Source organism: Chiloscyllium punctatum, chromosome 6 (genome assembly GCF_047496795.1).
Source record: "Chiloscyllium punctatum isolate Juve2018m chromosome 6, sChiPun1.3, whole genome shotgun sequence".
NCBI lineage: Eukaryota > Metazoa > Chordata > Chondrichthyes > Orectolobiformes > Hemiscylliidae > Chiloscyllium > Chiloscyllium punctatum.
In genome coordinates this window covers 33,498,271-33,522,753 of record NC_092744.1, presented here as the reverse complement: position 1 = coordinate 33,522,753, position 24,483 = coordinate 33,498,271, and the positions used below count along the sequence as shown (strand labels likewise).

The 24,483-nt window shown below is 40.7% G+C and overlaps 1 protein-coding gene across 1 annotated transcript in view; it reads left to right on the top strand.

The window, feature by feature from the left end:
* The window catches only part of LOC140478647 (uncharacterized), a 106,305-nt gene extending 82,075 nt beyond the window's left edge, over positions 1–24,230 (top strand). Inside the window, exons 62-68 of the mRNA XM_072571863.1 lie at positions 4,458–4,604; positions 5,397–5,546; positions 6,486–6,629; positions 7,760–7,909; positions 9,206–9,352; positions 16,554–16,670; positions 22,658–24,230. Coding sequence (XP_072427964.1) covers positions 4,458–4,604; positions 5,397–5,546; positions 6,486–6,629; positions 7,760–7,909; positions 9,206–9,352; positions 16,554–16,670; positions 22,658–22,683 — 881 coding nt within the window. The 3' untranslated portion in view covers positions 22,684–24,230. The remainder of the gene's footprint in view (positions 1–4,457; positions 4,605–5,396; positions 5,547–6,485; positions 6,630–7,759; positions 7,910–9,205; positions 9,353–16,553; positions 16,671–22,657) is intronic.
* Positions 24,231–24,483: the final 253 nt, after the last annotated feature.

Here is a 24,483-nt window from a genome sequence, read left to right as displayed (position 1 = left end):
CTTTCCTTGCTCGTGTTGAAAAAGTCGATATATTATTTGTCTACGTAATGAATATATCTCAGATTTGAACATCATTTCATTACATGGGATATTTAATAAAGTGCGTAGGGGTATGCCAGGAGCAGCATCAGAAATACCTGAAAATTAGGTGTCTACCTGTTGAGGCTACCAAACAGGATTACCTGCAGGCTAAGCAACATCAGCAGCAAGGAATAGACAGAGCCACGTAATCCCACAACCAATGCATCAGATTCAAGCTCTGTCATCCTGCCACAGGCAGGTTTGAATGGTTGTGTTCAATTTAAAGAACCACTGGAGGAAGAGGCTCTCCAAGTATCCCCATCCTCAATGATGGAAGAGCCCAGTGCTTCAGGCTGAAGCATTTGCAAAAATCTTCAGTTAGGAGTGCTATGTGCATGATCCATTTCGAAGTCCTCCAGTAGTCCCAAGCATCACAGATACATGTAATGTATACATGGGGGCGGCACGGTGTCTCAGTGGTTAGCACTGCTGCCTCACAGAATCAGGGACCCAGGTTCAATTATCACCTCGGGTGACTGACTGTGTGGAGTTTACACATTCTTCCCGTGTCTGCGTGGGTTTCCTCCGGGTGCTCCAGTTTCCTCCCACAATCCAAAGATGTGCAGATTAGGTGAAGTGGTCATGTTAAATTGCCCATAGTCAGGGGTAAATATGCGGAATGGGTCTGGGTGGGTTACTCTTTGGAGGCTCGCTGTGGACTTGTTGGGCTGAAGGGCCTGCTTCCATACTGTAGGGAATCTAATCTAATGTCCTAAGTTAATTTGATTCACTCCATGTGATATCAATAAATAGTTGGAGACACTAGATACTGCAAAGGCCATGGGCCCTGACAACATTCTGGCAATAGTGCTGAAGACTTTTGCTCTAGAGTTTGTTGCTCCCAGATCCAAGCTCTTCCAGTTCATTTACAACACTGGCATCTGGTCGACAATGTGGAAAATTACCTAGCTACGTCTTGTACATAAAAAGCACCACAAATCCAACCCAGCCAATTACCATTCCATTGGTCTACTCTTGATGCATCAGTAAAGTGGTGGGAGATGTTATCAATAGTGCTACCAAGCAGCATCTGCTTATCAATAACCTGCTCAGAGATGCTCAGTTTAGGTTCCGCCAGAGCCACTCAGCTCCTGACCTCGTTACAGTCTTAGTTCAAACATGGACAAACAAATTGAATTCCAAAAGTGAGGTGAGAGTGACAGCCCTAAACATCAAGGTTGTGTTGTGGGTGGCACAGTGGTTAGCACTGTTGCCTCACAGCGCTAGAGACCTGGGTTCAATTCCTGTCTCAGGCAACTCTCTGTGTGGAGTTTGCACATTCTCTCTGTGTCTGCGTGGGTTTCCTCCGGGTGCTCCAGTTTCCTCCCACAATCCAAAAATGTGCAGGTTAGGTGAATTGGCCATGCTAAATTGCCCATAGTGTTAGATGAGGGGGTAAATGTAGGGGAATGGGTCTGGGTGGGTTGCGCTCTGGCGGGTCGGTATGGACTTGTTGGGCTGAACGACCTGTTACCACACGAAGTAATCTAATCCAATCTAGGAACCCTCACAACACTGAAATTAATTAGTATCATGGGGCAAACTCTCTGCTGGCTGGAATCAGACTTGACACATAGGAAAATTATTGTCATTGTTGGAGGTCAGCTCTAGGCCATCTTAGTAGGTGTTCCTCAGGCCAGTGTCCTGGGCCCAACCATCTTTAGCTTTCACATCAATCACTTTCCCTTCATTGATACTGAAATAGTCCATGTTCAAATGCAGCAAGATCTGGACAATATCCAGGTTTGGACTGATAAGTGGCAAATAACATTTGCGCCGCACATTTGCCAGTCTTTGACCAATAAGAAACAATATAACCACCACCTCTTGACATTCAACGGTATCACCATCACTGAATTCCCTATTATCAACATGCCTGGGGCTACCATTGACCAGAAACTCAACTGGACTTGGGCTACATGAACAGGTCAGAGGCTAGGAATCTTTCTGCAAGTAACTCACCTCCTGTTTCCCAAAGCCTGTCCATCATTTACAAGGCACAAGTCAGGAGTGTGATGGATTACTCCCCTGTTGCCTGAATGGGTGCAGTTCCAACAATACCCAAGAAGCTTGACACATCCAGTAAAAAACAACTAGCTTGATGGGCATCACTTGCACAAACATCCCTCCACCACCAATGCTCAGAAGCAGCAATATGTGTTATCTACATTGAACAACTTCCTAAATTGAACAGCGATCCTCAGACAGCACCTTCCAAACTCATGACCATTTCCATCTAGAAGGTCAAAAGCAGCCGATACATGGGAACACCAGCACTGCAAGTTCCCCTCCAAGCCACTCAACATCCTGACTTGGACGTAAATCGCCGTTTCTTCAGTGTCGCTGGGTCAAAATCCTGGAATTGTCTCTCTAACCCACAGAATGTGGACTGCATTGATTCAAGGAGGCAGCTGATCACCATCTTCTCAAAGTCAACTAGGGACAGGCATTAAACTCTGGCCAGCCAGGAAACACTCATATCTCACAAATGAATAAAACAAAATTCAGCTCAGCATCTCATACAACCCTGAAGTTTGCTTTTCTTTATACATTAAGTGTTTCCACAATTTTCCTGCTGATACATCTTCCACAACTGCACCAAGTACAGAGATTTCCATGCCTAGTGAGAACACAGCAACAATCTCAAGAAAAGCAAACAGTTTGATAACAACAAGAATTAGCAGGCATCTGATCTGTTTGTTAGTAACTATTTCCTACTGATGGTATCAAAAATAACTCAATTCATGTCACATTTTATGATTGAATTAAAAGCAGTTTAGGCATTATTGGCTCCAAATTGAAGCAACATTAGATTAGATTAGATTAGATTACTTACAGTGTGGAAACAGGCCCTTCGGCCCAACAAGTCCACACCGACCCACCGAAGCGCACCCACCCAGACCCATTCCCCTACATTTACCCCTTCACCTAACACTACGGGAAATTTAGCATGGCCAATTCACCTAACCTGCACATTTTTTGGACTGTGGGAGGAAACCGGAGCACCCGGAGGAAACCCACGCAGACATGGGGAGAATGTGCAAACTCCACACAGTCAGTCGCCTGAGGCGGGAATTGAACCCAGGTCTCTGGCGCTGTGAGGCAGCAGTGCTGTAAAATAAAGACCCAGCAAGTAAAATAAAATTTCACAATCTCTAAACACTGAAGGCAGGCCAAATCAAAACCTTTTATCCAAAGAAACTGAAAGATAGCGCTTTATGAAGGAGTTTCATGGTGGAGCTGCTGTTATTTTTTTAAAAGCTTACAATAATAATGATTTTACAGCTAACTTAAGTGTTTTGACTCTTCCTGCTGAAACATCTTCAACACCTCTACCATCAACAATTACAATAACAACTTCCACATCCATAACTCCACCAGCAAGTACATCAGAACCAACAAGTGCGCAGACTTCCACTCCAGCAACAGCAACTAAGTACACACTAACCTGAATAACTGCTTTCCGTTCTCTAACAACAAGAACGGTTAAAGTTTGACACCTTTTCTGCAGCAACTATTTTATTTTAAAGGTGTGGAAAATAATACAACTCCTGCCAAAGTTGGGAAAACAACATAATTCCTCAAAATTTTACTGATTGTAAATCATAGTATGATGTTGCTATAAATCTCAAAATGCCCATCTTTGTCGGTACACTATCCCATGAAATCATGTCCAGTGGCTCTTTCTTTGGTGCCATTTTTAGATTCACAGTCATGGACTGGAGTAGAGGTTAATTTAGCTCGGTAAACTACTCATTCAAAGTGGAACAGGTTATATACACAAAGTATTGCACAGTTGTTAGACTCTCTCATAAAAACAAAATAGTTTTATTGTATAATAGGTTAATTATATCTCAAATGCAACAGGGCTGATTGTGTGACCGAAGGCTACATTAAGAGTAAGTGCTGCTGAAACATTCTGGTGAAAACTCAGAGACAACTCAACTATTGGTTAGCACAACCTACGCACAATTCAAAATAACCTGCTACATTTTGTTGTTAGTGAATCCTTTCATATTCTAACTGTCATAAAACAAACACCTCTCACATTTTAACATCTCACATCTGAACAGTATGACAAACAAGAATTGGAAAGCATCAGATCTCTTCTTTAGCAGCAATTTCCTGCTGATGGGGTCACAAATAATTCAATTAATTCCTGATTTTATGATTGAATCAAAAGCAGATTAGACAATGTTGACTCATAGTCACAGTAAGTAAAATAACATTTCACCACTTATGAATAGAAAAGGCACCCTGAATGAAACTGACAACCTTCAATCTAAAGGAAATAAAATCTTGTTTTAATGAAGGATGAGCATAGTTGAGCTCCCGCTTTTTAAAAAAAAACTTTACATTGCTCTTGTTTCTGACAGCTACCTCAAGTGCTTTGTCTCTTCCAGCTGAAACGTCTTCATCTGTACAATCAACAACTACAATACCAACCTCTACGTCCACCACTCCACCAACAAGTACATCAGAACCAACAAGTACACGGACTTCCACTCAGCCAATAACAGCAAGTGAGTCCACATCCAGCTGAACAACTGTATTCAGTGCTATAACAACAGGAACTAATAAGCATCAGGCCTTTCCTGCAACAGCTATTTTATTCTAATTGTATGGAATATAGTTCAACTCTGACAAACATTGTCATTGACATTAAATGCAACATAACTTGTTGCCTCAGATTAACAGCTTGATAAACACCAGTGACCAGTTTCTTAAAGGGGACAACAGTTTCTTAAATGGAATTATATTATAAGTCATGATATATTCTTGAAATGTGTCAAACCCTCATCTAAGTCTGTACACAAAATCATGAAGTCACATGATCTACTTCCTTTATAACGTATTGAACACATTCACTGACATTTATTCATCTTCTGGGTAATTTATTTTGGTAAATTAGCAATTCAAAACAGCTGAGTGATACATACAAAATGTTTAACAGAAGTTATGCTCCCTTATAAAAAACAAAATAGCTTTATTGAATAAAAGATTAATCATATTTTAAATGCCTGACACCTGTTGGTGTCATTGTTGGTGCAATTACAGTTAAGAGTAATTGCACATTAATGCTGCTGAACATTCTGGTTAAAAACATAGAGAAACTTAAACATCTGTTTTGCATCTCCTAAGAAGTTCAAAATAATCTGTTAGCTGGTCGTTGTTTTATTGGAGTTAGTCAATCCTTTCATGGCTAAAGTGTCACGTGCAAAATGACCTCTCAGATTTGAACATATTGCAAATGGGACAGTTAGGATTCAGCTTATGTTGTAGTTCAAGACTAAAGTGTGATTTTTATTGCACAGGTACATCGAGAATTTCAGTACCTGCTACTACTAAATCACCTTCAACACCTCTACCATCAACAACTACAATAACAACCTTCACATCCATAACTCCACCAGCAAGTACATCAGAACCAACAAGTGTGCAGACTTCCACTCCAGCAATAGCAAGTGAGTCCACACGAACAACAGTAACTGCCTGAACGACAGCAACTGTTAAAGTTTGACACCTTTTCTGCAGCAACTGTTTTATTTTAAAGGTGTAGAAAATAATACAACTCCTGCCAAAGTTGGGAAAGCAACAGCAAACAACATAATTCCTCAAAATTTTACTGATTGTAAATCATAGTATGATGTTGCTATAAATCTCAAAATGCCCATCTTTGTCGGTACACTATCCCATGAAATCATGTCCAGTGGCTCTTTCTTTGGTGCCATTTTTAGATTCACAGTCATGGACTGGAGTAGAGGTTAATTTAGCTCGGTAAACTACTCATTCAAAGTGGAACAGGTTATATACACAAAGTATTGCACAGTTGTTAGACTCTCTCATAAAAACAAAATAGTTTTATTGTATAATAGATTAATTATATCTCAAATGCAACAGGGCTGTTTGTGTCACTGAAGGTTACATTAAGAGTAAGTGCTGCTGAAACATTCAGGTGAAAATTCAGAGACAACTGAGCTATTGGTTAGCACAACCTACGCACAATTCAAAATAACCTGCTAGATCGACTCTACATTTTGTTGTTAGTGAATCCTTTGATTTCTCAACTGTCATAAAACAAACACCTCTCACATTTAAACAGTATGACAACCAAGAATGAGAAAGCATCAGATCTTTTCTACAGTAGCAAATTCCTGCTGGTGGAATCACAAATAATCCAACTAATTCCTGATTTTATGATTGAATCAAAAGCAGATTAGACAATGTTGACTCAGTCACAGTAAGTAAAATAACATTTCACCACTTATGAATAGAAAAGGTATCCTGAATCAAACTGGCAACCTTCAATCTAAAGGAAATAAGATCTTGTTTTAATGAAAGATGAGCATAGTTGAGCTCCTGCTTTTTAAAAAAAAACTTTACATTGCTCTTGTTTCTGACAGCTACCTCAAGTGCTTTGACTCTTCCAGCTGAAACATCTTCATCTATACAATCAACAACTACAATACCAACCTCTACGTCCACCACTCCACCAACAAGTACATCAGAACCAACAAGTACACGGACTTCCACTCAGTCAATAACAAGTGAGTCCATACCAAACTCAACAACTGTTTTCAGTTTTATATCAACAGGAACTAATAAGGATCAGACATTTGCCTGTAGCAGCTGTTTTATTCTGATGGTTTGGAAAATATTTCAAATTGTACAAACGTTATCATTGAAATTAATGTGCTTGTTGTTTCAGAATCACAGCTCAAAAAATATCAGTGACCAACCTTATGTCTTGAAGAGATTTTGTTATAAGTAATGACTCATTCTAGAAATAGGTGTCAAAACCTTTATCTTTTTTTAGTATACAAAATCGTGTAGTCCCATCTTTAATGCCTAGAATAGATTCACTGTTGTCAGTCTATATTCTGGCTAAGTTCATTTTGTAAGTTGGTGATTTAAAGCAAAGAATGAAGGCCATAAAACATGTGTAACCAAAGTTAAGCTCACTTCCTTGAAACAGAATAGTACTATTACATAATAGATGCATTTTATGTCACATGCGTAATTGTAATTTGTGTGAAATTGGGCTGCATTTAAGAGTTAGTGTATATTAATACTGCACATGAAACAAGCAGGAAAAATCTCATAGAGAATTTAAATGGTGATTAGCACCTCCTCAGAACTGAACAAAAAGTTCTGGATGGACGTAATATTTTGTTTTTAGTGAAAACTTTGATGTACTAACAGTCCGAAAGTACCAACTATGATTGCAGTAACTCTTTCACAGATTGACTGTTGTACATAACAAATTCTGCTCAGAATTTAAGATTGTGGGTGGCCCAGTGGCTTAATGGTTAGCACTGCTACCTCACAGTGCCAGGGACTGAGGATCGATTCCACCCTTAGGCAACTGTTTGTGTGGAGTTTGCACATTCTCTCCGTGTCTGTGTGGGTTTCCTCCCACAGTCGAAAAATGTGCAGGTTAAGTTGATTGGCCATGGTAAATTGCCCATAGTGTCCAGCTGTAGTCATGGGAAATGCAGGGATAAAGGGATAGTACGGGGTGAGTGGTCTGGGTGGGATGCTCTTCGGAGGGTTGGTGTGGACTCGAGAGGCCGAATGGCCTGCTTCCACACTGTAGTGATTCGATGTCATTTCATGGGGCGGTTAAGATTCAGTTCATGTTGTAATTCAAGACCAAATATTAATTTTTATTGTACAGGTACATCAAATGTTTTCACATCTACTCCTACTGAATCATCTTCAGTATCTGTACATTCAACAACTACAATACCAATCTCCTCATCCACAAATCCACCAACAAGTACATCAGAACCAACAAGTACGCAGACTTCCACTCCACCAATAACAAGTGAGTCCTTACTGAACTGAATGACTAGCTTCATTTCTATAATGACAGGAAATAATAAGCATCAGAATTTTTACTATAGCAGCTATTTTAACCTGATGATATGGAGTATTACTCAACTCCTGTTAAAATTATCATTGAAGGTAAAACAGATTATGTTTCATTGCCTCAAAATCGGAGCTGGAAAACATCTTTGAAGAATGTCATACTTCAAACTAGTCCTGACTGTAAATTGTGATAGAATATTGTTAGTTATGTCATATTCTCTTTAATTTTGTTTGGTAAACTACTGACTCAAACTTGAGAAGGATGCCCACACAGAGTATTTCACAGATGTCAGACTCACTGTCAATAAAGAAAACATTTTAGTGCATGATGCATACAGTACATTTCAAATGGATGAGATCCTTTAGAATCATAGAGATGTACAGCACAGAAACAGACCCTTCCGTCCAACTTGTCCATGTTGACCAGATATAGGCTAAATTTAAGAGTAAATGCACATTGCTGCTCATGAAATGATCGGGTAAAAGCTCAGAAACAACTGAGCAACTGTTTTGCACCTTCCAGGAATAGTGCCTGTGAGATGAACACTATCCTTTGGCATTAATTAACCCTTTCATGTCCTAAATGGCATACGTAACAAATGTTTTTTCACATTTTAATATCGGGGAATTGCATGGAATAATTAAAGTTAGCAGATATTGTAATTCAAGACTAAATTTTGATTTGGTTTACACAACTTAAATCAAGTGTTTCTACAAGTACTCCTGCTGAAACATTGTCAATATCTGGACAATCAGCAAGTACAATACCAGTCTCGACATCCATAACTGCACCAACAAGTACATCAGAACCATCAAGTATAGAGATTTCAACACCAATATTAACAAGTGAGACCACAGCAACAAACACATTCACAGTAAACAGTTTGACAGCAACAAGAATTAGACAGCGTCCTTTCGCAGGGAGAAAGTGAGGACTGCAGATGCTGGAGATCAGAGTCGAGTGTGTGGTGCTGGAAAAGCACAGCCAGTCAGGCAGCATCTGAGAAGCAGGAGAATCTGCTGTAGTAACCAATTCCTACTGATTGTCTCAAAAATAATTGATTTCATGGCAGATTAAGTCTTCTTGACTCATAATCGTTGCCAGTAAAGTAATTCATCATTCCCAAAGGGATTTTGATTGAACATACCAACTTTTTTATCCACAGAAAGTGCTCTTGCTCTTAATGAAGTAAGAATATGGCTCAGCTTTTGATCTTTTAAAAAAAACTTTACATTAATTTTTTTTACACAGATACCTCAAGTACTTTGACTACACATGTTGAAGCAACTTCTTCACCTGTCCAATCATTAAGTACAAAATCTAACTTCACATTCACAACAGCACCAACAAGTACACCAGAACAAAGAAGGACACAGAGTTCCACTCAGCCAAAAACAAGTGAGTCCACATTAATGATTGCATTCAGTTCTGCATCAGTTGGTATTAATATGCATTGGACCTTTTCTGTAACAGCTATATTAACCTGATGGTTTTTACATTCATTCAATTCATGCCAATCCTATACTGAATTGAAAATGGATTATGCTTAATTGCCTCAGAACCAAAGCTGGAAAATCAACACTGAACAACATTATTCTTCATAATTGTCCTTATTGTAAATCATGATATAAATGTGCTAAAGGCAATTACATTACATCTCAAATGCATGAGAATCTTTTCTAAGACTGGAAGTTATACTTAAGGACACGTGCTGCTGAAACATTGTGTTAATTACTCAAACAACTGAACAACTGACCATCACCTCCTTGGAGTGGTTCAATATATCTATATGAGCATTATTTTTAATGGTGGAAGTTAAGCCTTTCATGTTCTAACTATCTTTTACAGCAAACACCTGTCAGATTTAACTGATGAGTGTCTCCTAGGAACATTTCATTATAACCTGCTCTATTTATACATTTTTGTGTTAGTTAATCTTTTCATGTACTAATTGTCATTTATAACAACCTCCTCATAAACATCATGCCATAGCTATTAAGATTCATCTCATTTATAATTTAAGAATACATTTTGAGTTAGTCATATTTGGGAATTGTTGGCACATAGACATTCTTCAGAGAATTATGGAATCCCGACAGTATGGAGCAGGCTATCAAGCCCACACCAATCCCTCCAAAGAGCATCCTACACAGTCCCACCCTCTACCTATCCCTGTAACCCTGCATTTTAATCCACCTGGTCTGCACATACCTGAACACCATGAGCAATTTAGTGTGGCCAATCTACAAAACCTGCACACCTTTGGACTGTGGGAAGAAACTGGAGCACCTGGAGGAAGCTTGCGCAAACACGGGGAGAATGTGCAAACTCCACACAGTCACCCAAGGTTGGAATTGTATCCAGGTCTCTGATGCTATGAGGCAGCAGTGCTAACCACTAAGCCATCGTGCCTCTTCTCTGTGGCCAGAAATAAAAGACAAAACCGATAACACAGGGGCATAGATAAAGAACTTTTCAGACCGAACCATATCAGACACAGAAGAAGCGGTACTAATAAAAAGGACTAAATTTCAATTACTGAGATGCTGACAAGAAGGATTTCCTAGTGGCATTAGGAACTACATTGAAGGACAACAAACTCACGGAAGAAACACAACGAACGATCAGACAGACAGTTGCACCTACTCTGAGCCGAAAGAGGGAAGGAAACAAACTGAACACACAAGAAAAGAAAGCCGTAGAAAATCTCATAAAAGACAAAAACATCGTTATATATACCTGCAGACAAAGGTCGGCTCACAGTCATCCTGAACAGAAGGGACTACATAGAGAAAGCCAATGCACTACTCGCAGACACCAACACCTACCAACAGGTGGCGCGAGACCCGACCCCTCAACTCGGAAACAAAATTATATATCTCCTAAGAAAATTACACAGTTCCGGACAATTAAACAAGACGGAATTCCAGAAAATGCAACCAGACGGGACCAACACCCCACAATTCTACGGACTACCAAAAATCCATAAACCCAGGAGTCCCCCCTCAGAACCAGAGTCTCACTACCCGGAACACCAACTTACAGACTGGCCGAAGAACTACACGTGAGACTGAAATATCTAGTAGAAGAGTCACAGCACTCCATCCACTCCACCCAGGAATTCCTAAAAATCATCAAAAACACCAAAATAGAGGAAGATGAAACAATGATCTCATTTGACGTAACAGCACTGTTCACCTCCATCAACATCGGCCTGGCAAAGGAAACACTTACCATACTTTTAGAAGAGACCATCTCACACACCCCAACCACCATCAATCACATTACCAACGAAAACGTCATGAAGCTAGTGGACCTGTGCCTCACTACCCAGTTCACCTTCAACAACATAATCTACAAACAAACCAACGGCACACCCATGGGATCTCCACTATCAGGATTCATAGCAGAAGCGGTAATGCAAAGGCTAGAACAAACAGCCCTACCAACCATCAAACCAAAAGTCTGGGTCCACTGCGTAGATGACACCTTTGTCATCACAAAACAAAACAAGATAGAAGAGACATTTAACATCAACAACACCCTCACAGGCATAAAGTTCACCAAGGAGGAAGAAACCGACAACAAACTCGCATTCCTGGACGTCACAGTCGAAAGAAAGGACAACGGAGAACTACAAACCTACGTATACGGAAAATCGACAAACATTGACCAAATACTTAACTGCACCAGCAACTAACCCAACACACACAAACGAAGCTGTATCCGAACACTATTCCAATGAGCCACCACACACTGCAGCACAGACGAACTTTGGAAAACAGAGGAGAACCACCTATACAATGTATTCAAGAAGAACGGATACTCAAAAAATACAGTGCGCAGATTCCTCAAGAACAAACCACGACAAGCCGACCAGACACAGCCAGAAACCCTAACCACCTTACCATACATCAAAGAAGTTTCAGAAATGACAGCCAGACTACGAAGACCCCTCGGAATCCTAGTAGCACACAAACCCACGAACACTCTCAAATAAAAACTAACAAACTTAAAACACCCAGTATAACCTATGGACAAAACCAACATCATCTACAAAATTCCATGCAAGGACTGCCACAAACACTATGTAGGACAAACAGGAAGAAAGGATACACGAACACTAGCTAGCCACAAAATGACATGAACCCCTCTCCCACATAGCCCTGCACACGGATGAAAAAACCCACCATTTCGACTGGGACAACACATCTATCCTGGGACAGGCGAAGCAAAGACATGCCAAAGAATTCCTAGAGGCCTGGCACTCCAACCACAACGCCATAAACAAGCACATAGATCTAGGTACCATCCATCAACCCCTCAGAAAATGAACAGGAAATGACATCACCACAAACCCCAGGAACCCCATCCAGGAGAAAGATATAAATAGAAAGCAGGAGACAACAGCTTCGCTCCACTTGGAGATCGCCACTGATGATGTTACCTAGCCAGGTAATGAAACGTCTGGATATCAAGCCGACAGCTCAGTGAGCAAACCTACACCTTAGGGGCTATTCAGCCCATCAAGTCTGTGCCAACCTTCCAAAGTGCATCCTGTCCTATCCCCGTCACTTGCATTTGCCATAATCAACCCACCTAGCCTGCACATCCCTGGACACTGTAGACAATTGAACATAACTAATCCACCCTAGACATATGGGAGGAAACCAGAGCACTGGCAGAAGCCTATGCAGACATGGGGAGAAGGTGCAAATTCCACACAGTCACCCAAGCCTGGAAATAAACCCAGATCTCTGGCGCTGGGCAGCAGCGGTGCTAACCACTGAGCCACTGTGCTGCCCATTAAAGGTACACTGTAATTGATGATTTTGGAATTGTACTCCAGCAACAGTTTTCAGTGACCTGCACAGCTAAATCGCTTTGAATGGTATCGAGTCTGCATGATAAATAAATGATCAGCTAATTACGACAATATTTATAAAGCAGAGTCATAAGGTTATTTTGATTTCCAATTACAGTGTCTATTGTGGGAAATAAATATTCATAGAGATTACTAAAACCCATACTTTCTGATCAATGGTTTTGCTTTGTACTTCCGACTCACCATTGATTAATGTTTCTATTACTTAGCATAACTGACAGCACTTCCCACATGATAAAACATTCTCTCTCTATCTAGCCTACCCAATCCTTAAACAACTTTAAATTCTCTATTAGATCCTGTGTGAACATACTTTTGAGAGAAATGGAGACACAACTTATCAATCTTTTCCTGTTATATATACCCACGCATTTGTGCACCTGTAAACTTTTCATAACATGGCAACCAGTCTGTCATGTAAGGCTCTCACCCAATTGTAGACAAGTGTCAATGTGAGTTTTACATTTCCATTCAATTCAACTTATTTCAAAGAAAGCTTCCTGCTTTTTATTATAGCATTACTAACCTTAACCCACCCTTTTGATGTATTTGCAGTCAGGGATCCAATGTTTCTTTATCCCACCTAGCCTGACATTCTGAACTTCCCATTCTTTATGCCAAAACATACTACCTCACACTTATTGCTGTTGAGTTCATTTGGCAATTAGATTGGTGGAGAGGTGTCCTGGACGAGTGGATAGGCAACTTAAGGTTTATACAGATTCAGTGGTCTGGATGGTTGGAGAGAAATGACGGCCAGTGTGCACTCATTATCCAAAGGTGTTCAGCCTCAGCCTGACAATGTCAGTGAGCCCCCAGATAGCCACATCCCTTTCCTGGTCGCCCATCCTTTCAAATCTACAGCCTTCGATCTTCAGCAATCTGCACCCATCCCATCTACATTTACCTGTGTCTGTCGACCCTTCCCAACCAGATCCTGACATGTAAGGTGACCATGAATAGTATGGCCACATACTGCATTTCACCCTCGCCATTAAAGCCAGGGTCCTCCTGGCAATGGATGACACTTCTTCCCACATTACACTCTTTCCAGCAATGCTTTAGAGTATCCACCACCTTGCAAATCCTGCTGATCCCCTACATACTTGCCTACAGCTTTCAGCCCCTAGACCAGATGACAGAAGTGGAAATGCTTTGTGCTGTAGCTATGGCCAGTGCCGTTGGCTGCTTCGGGACACTGCCCAAGACAACCTGACTGATGGGTATCTGCATGGCCTTCAGTGAGGATTACTTCCCTAAGAGTCGGATCCTTGGCTGCCTGCTTACTGCACATGTAGTGTGTCTGCTGCATACACTGTTGGTGCATGGTGCAAGTGTGAGATTGACAGTGCACAGTGTTATACAACAAGATATGTACCCCCTATGCTGAGGGCTGCTTCACAGCAATGAAAGCTGCCTAGCTGTGTGACTGCATTAACTGGCACAACAAGAGAAAGGAGAGATTCTGTGATCAGCCAGGTGCACACAAAGTGAGTGAGTGCTATGAGAGTTAGTGAGCATCCCTGAGATACAGTCTGATCCAATCCATGAGCTGAGTTCCTGTCACTGTACTTGTGATGCTTGTGATAGGGTGGCTCATTCTGTATGCACTCAGAGGACCAATGTACTTGACTGAAGTCCATGGTTCAAACCCTAAAATGTTGATTCCTAGTATTCAACATGGAAGTTGTTTGGAGCAAGCAACAAGCTGAATTTACTAGATACACACCCTGGTTTCCTTGTTGCCCTTTCTCAATGTCTAGATAGTGTCATAAGCTTGTTCAGGTGGGAGTTGGAATATTCATCAGGCAAGTTGTGACATTACCAAGAATTGGCATTCTGCCACTGTCTGGCTACAATCGCACCATACCACTTGGGAAAAGTCCAAAACATGGAGTGAGACAATATCCACATTGAAATAGACCTTGCTCTTTTTTTTACCGGATACTGCCACACACCATAGTTCACGATGGTCAGACATTATAGGACTTTGCCCATTGTTTAATTCAATTCCAATGAAGTATCACTTTTATCTTCCTGTTTAGTTTCCTGTTGAACTAATGAGATAGCAAGCATTTCTTTTTTGGCTTTTTTCCAACTTCATCAGATGTGATTCCTTCCATTGCTAAATCTCAGCGAAACAAGAAATACGGATTAATTGATTATTTTCTTGGAATATTAATAGGAATTCAAATTCTTTTCTAACTCTTTTCCATGAGTTGTTATAAAAATAACTAAAGACTTCACAAACTAAACTGCCCATCTGTTGATATGGAAATGTACTTCTGAACAGACATCCGAACCTGCCCTCTGACCTTTTGTCTTTCTGTAATTGTAGAAGTTCCACTTTGTGAACATTCAGCAACTGATGGAGTCACCTTATTTAAGTTGCATGCTTTGTTGGCAATAACGTTTGAATCACTGCTATTAAAATTGACTTCCTGATCTTTAAAAAAAAAAGCACTTCCATAGAACTGACACCATGGCCTGAACTTTATATTTTTGGCAAAGTTCCAGTTAAGATGAGTTTTTTTGAAGGCTATTTTTATGAGGCCTAGTGGATTTTATTGCCACATCTTACAAACTTGTAAATTGTGGGTAGGTTTTGGCGTTTTAGGAGGTGAGTTTTCACCACAGATTCTTCAGCCTCTGATATGCTCTTGTCATAACAGTTTGAAACTTCTGGACATTTGTGAACAGGACTTGATAACTTGGACATTTGCAAGGTGTTTATTATGCATTTTTTACTCAATCTTCAACAGAGTTAACTGTCCCACAAGGCACCTGCCCCTTCCGTCACCCTTGCCTATGACCTGTGACACTCAGCTCCAAAGTATATTGAATCCAAAAGGATCCTTCTCTTCAAGGTCCAATGTGCTCAAGCTCCAAGCTTCAAATCCACAGGGGAACCTCAGCTGCCAAAGGATAGCCTGGCTATCCAAAAGCAATGCACTGAGAATGGACCTGCCCTTACCTGGTCAAATCAGTCCACTCTGGGTTCCAGACTCCAGGGACTCCAATGGCACATTTCTGTGAAGGTGCTTAGTAATTTAAAGGACCAGCTGCATGTGGAAGCTGTGCACACACGAACCATGGACCAGCCCCTGTGAAAATGAGAGAGGGCATGCTCATGGAGGGGACTTGTGAGTCCCTGACAAATTCCAACATTGTTGCCAATGATAAGAATGCTCTCACAACCACAAAAGAAACTCATTCAAAGAGATGTACAGGGCAACTTTTTCACACAGAGGGTGGTACGGGTATGGAATGAGCTGCCAGAGGAAGTGGTGGAGGCTGATACAATTGCAACATTTAAAAGGCATCTGGATGGGTATATGAATAGGAAGGGTTTGGAGGCATATGGGCTGGGTGCCGGCAGGTGGGACTAGATTGGGTTGGGATATCTGGTTAGCATGGACGGGTTGGACCGAAAGGTCTGTTTCCATGCTGTACATCTCCATGATCTATAATTCTATGTCCATTTTCTGTTTTTATTACAGGATTTTAATTTTTTTTTTTGCTTTTTGCTGTTATTTATACAAAGATAACCAGACATACGTTTACCATTTAAGGAACCTGATGACCATTATGTTTTGTACAGCGTTGTAATACCTTGCCTTATATCTACCTCTTAGTCAGAGAACTGAAATACTTGAGAAACATCCTGTCAAAGGTTTTCATCAATCATTAATCACTTTTCCACTTTATTTGCAGCACAACGCAAAGTAATCCTAAGGTTTACTGTCACAAGCGAGGATGTGAATTTAGCTGACCAACAAATAAGAGAGAAAGTTCTTCAAAATCTTCAATTCCTTGCCCAGAAAATAACAGGTACGTTGTAGAAAGTACCCATGAAATCTGTATTTCTGTACTGTTAACAAATTCCTCTATAACTGAATGATTGAGTGCCTTATGAATATATATTTTACTTCCTTGTTTTGGGAATGGCTTTCTGCCTAAATTTCTGGGGAGAGCTGAGATTAATCAGAACATTCAAGGACAATACAGAGAAGAGTAAGTTATAAGGTGTGCCTTTTTTACTTTATATACAATCAAAGCAAGTATTGCAGAAACATAGGAACAGCACAGAAGGATTTCCTGAAACATACCGTATATCTGACAGGGGAATGGGTAACACTGGGTGAGCTTGCAGCCATGAATGCCGATGCCTACCTCTTCTCCACCATTGATGGGGGTGGGGGAGGGGGTGTTGGGGAAATGGGGATGGGGATGGGCATCCTGCTTATCATTGCACCAATTGACGTTCTCAAGTTAGTTAATTCATGGTCAGTTAAGGGCTTTCTCCTTCAAAGGCTGGTATTTTACCACTGGCAGCATGTGCCCAGGCCTCAGAGTACCCAGTGGCCTTTTATTGACCCAGAAAGTTGAGCTGCCAACTGTTCGTGCACCCTAAACAGAGGCCCACTCCCCCCAAGTTGCTATCTCAATGCATACTTGCCATTCCCGACATGAAGGGAACTGGCTCCCCACTCTATTTGCTGGAACCCACTGGACTGATTCTGGCAAGTCTCCCAGTGTACACCACCAAGGTTCCTTAGCCTTGGGGACTGCATGTAGTACCTGTCGTGATCACTGTGCCCAATCGCACTATGAGGACAGAGAACTGCAGCTGCTTGTAATGCATCCTAAGAGTCAAACCTCCTCCAGATGAGGGCAGGGGTTTTGCTGCAAGCCTACTGACAGAATGATGGCTATTAAATCAGGTCAGGGCAATCTAGCCAAGCAAAGCAGGGGGCACTGCCCAGACTTTTCAGCTGGAGGTGCATTGTCACTGATTGCATCCAGCCCTATGTCTGAACCTGAAGAACATTGGCATCTTCATTATAAAGGAATGTTTCGGTTTTGGATAATTTAATATACTATTTTGATACTAACAGAAGTCTGCAAAACACCGGTGGTGAAACGAATATGATTAACAAATTTTATCAGGGCCCCACCCCTTCCAAACTACATATGATTTCGCTCTCCCCCTCCTGTGTCATTTTCATCACAACTCATTCCAACTCTCCTCCTTATCATGCCATTCTCACCCATGCAATTCCATCCCTGTCATCACCCATACCATACTATACAATTCCATCCCTGTCATCACCCATACCATACTATACAATTCCATCCCTGTCATCACCCATACCATACTATACAATTCCATCCCTGTCATCACCCATACCATACTATACAATTCCATCCCTGTCATCACCCATACCATACCATACCATGCTATACCATTCCTGCTCATGTCAATTCCACCTTACCATATTTTCATATTGGCCCTCAGCCTGTGGTCAAATTAGTGTACCTAACCAATTCCATCATTCCAACTTTCTGTCTCATGCTGACCAGCAGCACTTACTGACAGGCATTTCAAAGTTATCTAATTTAAATTCAATATGATTTATTATGCCTAAACTAAATACAAGGCATTGCTGATCTAGAAAATACAACAGGACCTCACCTTCATGCCTTCACTGAGATGAGGATGTGGGATACCTTTCCAGTTCAGTCCTGCTGCAATCCTAACTGTTGGTTGTAACCAGCGCACAGCCAGATTTCTCTATTACCCTCCACAAACTCTCATGGCTGCCTTTTTCAAAGATGTTTTTGTGATCTGCACACAGAGTCATAGAGTCATAGAGATGTACAGCACGGAAACAGATCCTTTGGTCCAAATTGTCCATGCCAACCAGATATCCCAACCCAATCTAGTCCCACCTGTCAGCACCTGACCCATACCCCTCCAAACCCTTCCTATCCATATACTCATCCAGATGCCTTTTAAATGTTACAATTTACTAACCTCCACCACTTCCTCTGGCAGCTCATTTCACACACGCACCACCCTCTGTGTGAAAAAGTTGCCCCTTAGGTCTCTTTTATATCTTTCCCCTGTCACCCTAAATCTATGCCCTTGAATTCTGGACTCCCCGACCCCAGGGAAAAGACTTTGTCCATTTACCCTATCTATTCCCCTCTTGATTTTGTGAACCTCTATAAGGTCACCCCTCATCCTCCGACGCTCCAGGGAAAACAGTCCTATCCTATTCAACCTCTCCCGATAACTCAAATCCTCCAACCTTGGCAACATCCTTGTAAATCTTTTTTGAACCCTTTCAAGTTTCACAACATCCTTCTGATTGGAAGGAGACCAGAATTGCATGCAATATTCCAAAAGTGGCCAAACCAATGTTTGTAAAGCCGCAACATGAACTCCCAACTCCTGTACTCAATACTCTGACCAATAAAGGAAAGCATACCAAATGCCTTCTACATTGTCCTATTGAACTGTGATGCTACTTTTAAGGAGCTATGAACCTGTACTCAGTATATAAGTCCTGCTAAGATTTGCTTTCCCAAAATGCAGCACTGCACATTTATTGAAATTAAACTCCATCTGCCTCTTCTCAGCCCATTGGCCCATCTGATCAAGATCCTATTGTAATCTGAGGTAAACTTCGTCGTTGTCCACTACACCTCCAATTTTGGTGTCATCTTCCAGTTTACTAACTGTACTTCTTATGCTCACCTCCAAATCATTTATATAAATGATGAAAATTAGTGGACCCAGCACCGATCCTTGTGGGACTCCACAACCCTCCACCACCACCCTCTGTCTTCTACCTTTGAGCCAGTTCTGTATCCATGTGAGTTCTCTCTGTATTCCATGAGATCCCCCTAACCTTGCTAACCAATCTCCCATGGAGAACCTTGTTGAACATCTTACTGAAGCCCATACAGATCATGTCTGCTCTTTGTTACTTTTTCAAAAAACTCAATCAACTCAACATGATTTCCCATGCACGAAGCCATATTGACTATCCCAAATCAGTCCTTGCCTTTCAAAAAACAAAAACATCCTGTCCTTCAGGATTCCCTTCAACAACTTGTCCACCACTGAAGTCAGGCTCACCAACATGGTCTATAGTTCCCTGGGTGGTCCTGACCATCTATCTTAAATAGTGGCACCACATTAGTCAATCTCAAGTCTTTTGGCACCTCACCTGTGACCATCAATGATAAAAATATCTCAGCAAGAGACCCAGCAATCACTTCTCTAGTTTCCTACAGACTTCAAGGTACACCTGATCAGGTCTTGGGGACTTATCCACTTTTATGAGATGCCAGACATCCAGCACTTCCTCTTCTGTAATATGGACATTATTAAAGATGCCACCATTTGTTTCCTACATTTTATATCTTCCATGTCGTTTTCCACAATAAATACTGATACAAAATATTCATTTAGTATCTCCCCCATTTTCTGTGGCTCCACACAAAGGCCACCTTGCTGATCTTTGAGGGACCCTATTCTCTCCCCAGTTACCCTTTTTTCCTTAATGTATTTGTAAAAACCCTTTGGATTCTCCCAACTCTATTTTCCAAAGCTATCTCATATCCCTTTTCTCCCTGCTGGTTTTCCCTCTTCAATATACTCCTACTGCCTTTATACTCTTCGAAGGATGCACTCCATCCATCCTGTCTATACCTGACATACACTTGCTTCTCTTTCTTAACCAAACCCTCAATTTCTTTAGTCATCCAGCATTCCCTATACTTACCAGCCTTTCCTTTCACCCTGACAGGAATATACTTTCTCTGGGCTCTCATTACCTCATTTCTGAAGGCTTCCCATTTTCCAGCCATCCCTTTGCCTGCAAGCATCTGTCCCCAATCAATTTTTGAAAGTTCTTGCTTCATACCATCGAAACGGGCCTTTCTCCAATTTGGAACTTCAACCTTCAGATCTATCCTTTTCCATCACTATTTTAAAACTAATAGAATTATTGACACTTTTTCTTCAAAGTTCCAAAACAATGCAACAGCATATAACACAGTAATTGCTGCTCCTGGAATTCGAGGAAATCACCTCCGAAACCTAAAATATCTCAAAAAAGAAGCAGCCTGCTGCAGCCAGAAATTTCTCCTGTTCTCCATCTTGGAAATATGACTCATGTTGGCCTGTTTTCTGAATTAACCAAGTGTCTTGCACATGTCTGAGTTTGTACTAAACAGTTCTGCGGATGTTGCAACATCCTTTTTGGTTAGAAGGTTATTGAGATTAACCATATAGTGGTGATATTTTTCTATGAGTTTTTTTTCTAGTCTACCTCATTGTTTTCTTCAAGTCAAGGTTGGTGCTAACAAGAGGTGGGGTCAGGGGCCTCTGAAACAATGAAGTAAGCTCCTCCCCTGAAGTCACCAGTGCAGTGAGTGTTCACTTTTGCTGCCCTCAGGCAATTCTCGAGTTTCTCTGAGGTGGATTCCATCATGACTGTCAGTTCAGGCCTTGAGACGTAGCAATGCTTCTGGACCTTCACACTCAGGGCAACCAGGGATGGATTATGTTGTTATCTGTGAACCAATAAAATGGTGATTATTCCAGCAGTCAGCACAACATTCTGCCTATCCCTGTGCCTCATGGAGACATAGTCAATTAGATGCCAATGCGCCAAACAGGTGGACATATTGCTATGACTAGAGAGGTGAAAAACTGTCTTGGTCATTAAGAACTCATGCACAGAACACACCTTCAATGTTTAGAGTTGCTTACCTTATTTTTTTCTTTTTGTTGACCCCTTCCCATACCCAATGATCTGCATCACCTTTTGTCTTGAAGTCACCAACATGACATAAATATTGTCTGGGTGTTTGACAGTGAGGAGGAAGGTGTTAGGTTCAAGGAGGATATCATTGGATTGGCCAGATGGGCAGATCATTGGTGGATGGAATTTAACTGTGATAATTGAGAAATTTGAAGAAGGAACAAGGGAGTACTCAAAGAATAACAAGACACTAAGAAGCTGACTGGAACAGAGAAATTATGGGGTGCTTGTCGACAGATCCTTGAAGGTGACGGGGCAGGTTAATAGGGCAGTTAAGAAGGTGTACAGATGCTTCCCTTTGTCAGTCATCACATAAATTTAAAAAGCAGTGAGGTCATATTGGTTCTGTACAGACTTTGCTTAGGCCCCAGCTGGAATACTGTGGGTAGTTCTGGTCACCACACAACAGGAAGGATATCATTCCATTGGGAGGGCTGCAGAGGAGATTGACCAGGATGTTGCTGAGGTGGAACATTTCAATTATGAACAAAGGCCGGTTAAGCTCAGGTTGGAGAAAATTATGAGGGACATAGAACAATACAGCGCAGAACAGGCCCTTCAGCCATCGATGGACAAGGTGAGTAGAAAGCAGCTGTTCCCACTTGTCAAAGGGGCATAATTTAAAAGTGAAAGAGAGGAGGTTTAAAGATGACTTGAGGGAAATCTTTTTCACCAGAGGATGGTGCGGGTCTGGAATTCACTGGAACGGCAGGAAACCTCACTAATTTTAAATGTGTACTCTGATGAGCACTTGAAGTGTGGTAACATTTAAGGCTTATTGCAGGAAAATGGGACTCATGTAGGTGGGTCAAAACCCTCTTTTGTACTGTATGATTCTATAATTAACCTGTCTGACTAGAAAAAAACTTAGTATGATGCTTAAAGTATGTAATTAACCAATTATCAGCCCATTACTGCAGGGGACACTGCCTAACAAATGATCACTCCAATCAATCAGAAAAGTGTGGATAGGCCAAATCAATTAATTATTATTATTGATGGGATTCCTTCTCTGTAAATCTTCACCACCTGAACTATTCATATTATTATTGCATATACAATTAATATGCAATTATACAGCTTGTTTTTTTGTGTTGATCAATATCAATTGAAATTTTAATGTACCTTGTATAAAATGACATTTCTATTTGTTAGGTTTATGTGGTACTAATGGTATTATATTGAATTTATTTTCAGTTGAAGGAATGACAAGAGGTCAGTGAATTCTGCAATTTATGCGGTACTACATTTCACGTTGCAACCTGAGTAGCAGTATGTGATCTCAAGTGGGACAAGAATGTTTCATTATTGTACCATTTAATTTAAGTTTTACATTTGACTCCTCTATGATCTCCACTATCTTTGCTCTAATTAAATTATTGTTGATTATTAATATAATTAACATTAATTAATATTTCCGTGGTTAGAAACATGAAACAGTTTGAAGCAGACATATCGTTAACTAAACGTAATGCTGGAATATTGAAAAAGGTATTCCAATTTTCTATAGTTAGTCAGAAAGACCTGGAGAAATTTTTCAAATTATTCCCTGATGTAAAACTGCTATTATAGATTGGTCACATATTTATTTTCAATGTCCTGGAAACCAATCTGATTGAATGACAGAAATTTAAATTTAGTGGAATTTAAATTCCCTTTTCTAGAATCTTCTGTAGTGGATACTTTGTTTTGTATACTACATGCATTTCTGTACAATACACTCAGTCCTGTTTTGATTGCCCCTTTCTTTGCTTTAAGATTTCTGATCATTTCCATGTACTCTGTCTACTATTTAATCACAGAATCCCTTACAGTGCAGATTGACGCCATTTGGCCCATCGAATCTGCACCAATTCTCCATCCAGACCCTCCTCCCTACTCTATACCTACAATCCCACACTTAATCCAGAGACTCAGGTCATAGATTCTGGGGAGCTGCATTCAAATTGGCCATGGTAGATGATGGAATTTGAATTCAATAATAAAAAAAACTGGAATTAAACGTGATGATCATGAATCTGTGGTCAATCATCAGAAAAACCATCAGATTCACTCATGCCCTTTATGGAAGGAAACTGCCATCTTGCAAACCAAAGACAATGTCTTCAGTGCTTCCAACAATTAATTGAGGAAAGGTTCTACCCCTTATGTCTGAATGTTGGGCAACTGGTCTGACCCAGGTGGAGGTAGTGGAGTGGTCAAAAGAGGTGTTAATGAGTTAAAGCTGAGTGTCTTTTAGCAATTATGTGGAAACTGGCATTGTGTTTTGGATGGTTTTATTGAAATGATAACAAGAAATTAAGAACGAGGAGAAAGCCCAAGCAGAGAACATCTGTTAACACGGGAGCCAATTGGAAAGTTGAATCGTTACCAGTTTTGGAATGGGATCAAGAGCAGGATGTATGTTTTTTGAAGAATTTAGCAAGGGCACCTGGAAGATAGGGCAGAAATAAGTGGAGAATTTTCAAGGAAGTTTGACTTGGTGAGCTGAGGTGGTGAAAGTAATGGCAGAGGCAGCTGACCCCAACATCAGTAACAGAAAATTCTGTGATCAATTCACACTCGCTCTTTGCAATTATTAGCAAGTGAATGTTATCTCCATGTTTAAACTCAAGGTCAAAGCATATATTTCCGATTGTGCAGGTCACACAAATATCTTTTTTTTATAGATTGTGACATCCATTCATAAAACAATTAATATTAATGATTGTGGTCTATTTGTTGACCTGAATTTTCTGAATTCACACTTGCATAGTCGATGTATATTGGCAATTTCCTTGTCTATTCCTTAAATTTCATTATGTATTTCAATATACACATCTGTGAACACTATCATAAAATTACAACTGTATGATTAATTATTCTGAAATCTGAAAATAAAGAAACAATTGTTGGGCAACCAGCATGTTGTTATGTAAGTGACCTTGGATTCACCATGCTCATGAACTCTTGGAGATGATTGCAGCAGACCTATTTGAAACAGGACCTCCAGGAGCAGATGGTGACCATGATGGAGGGTACTG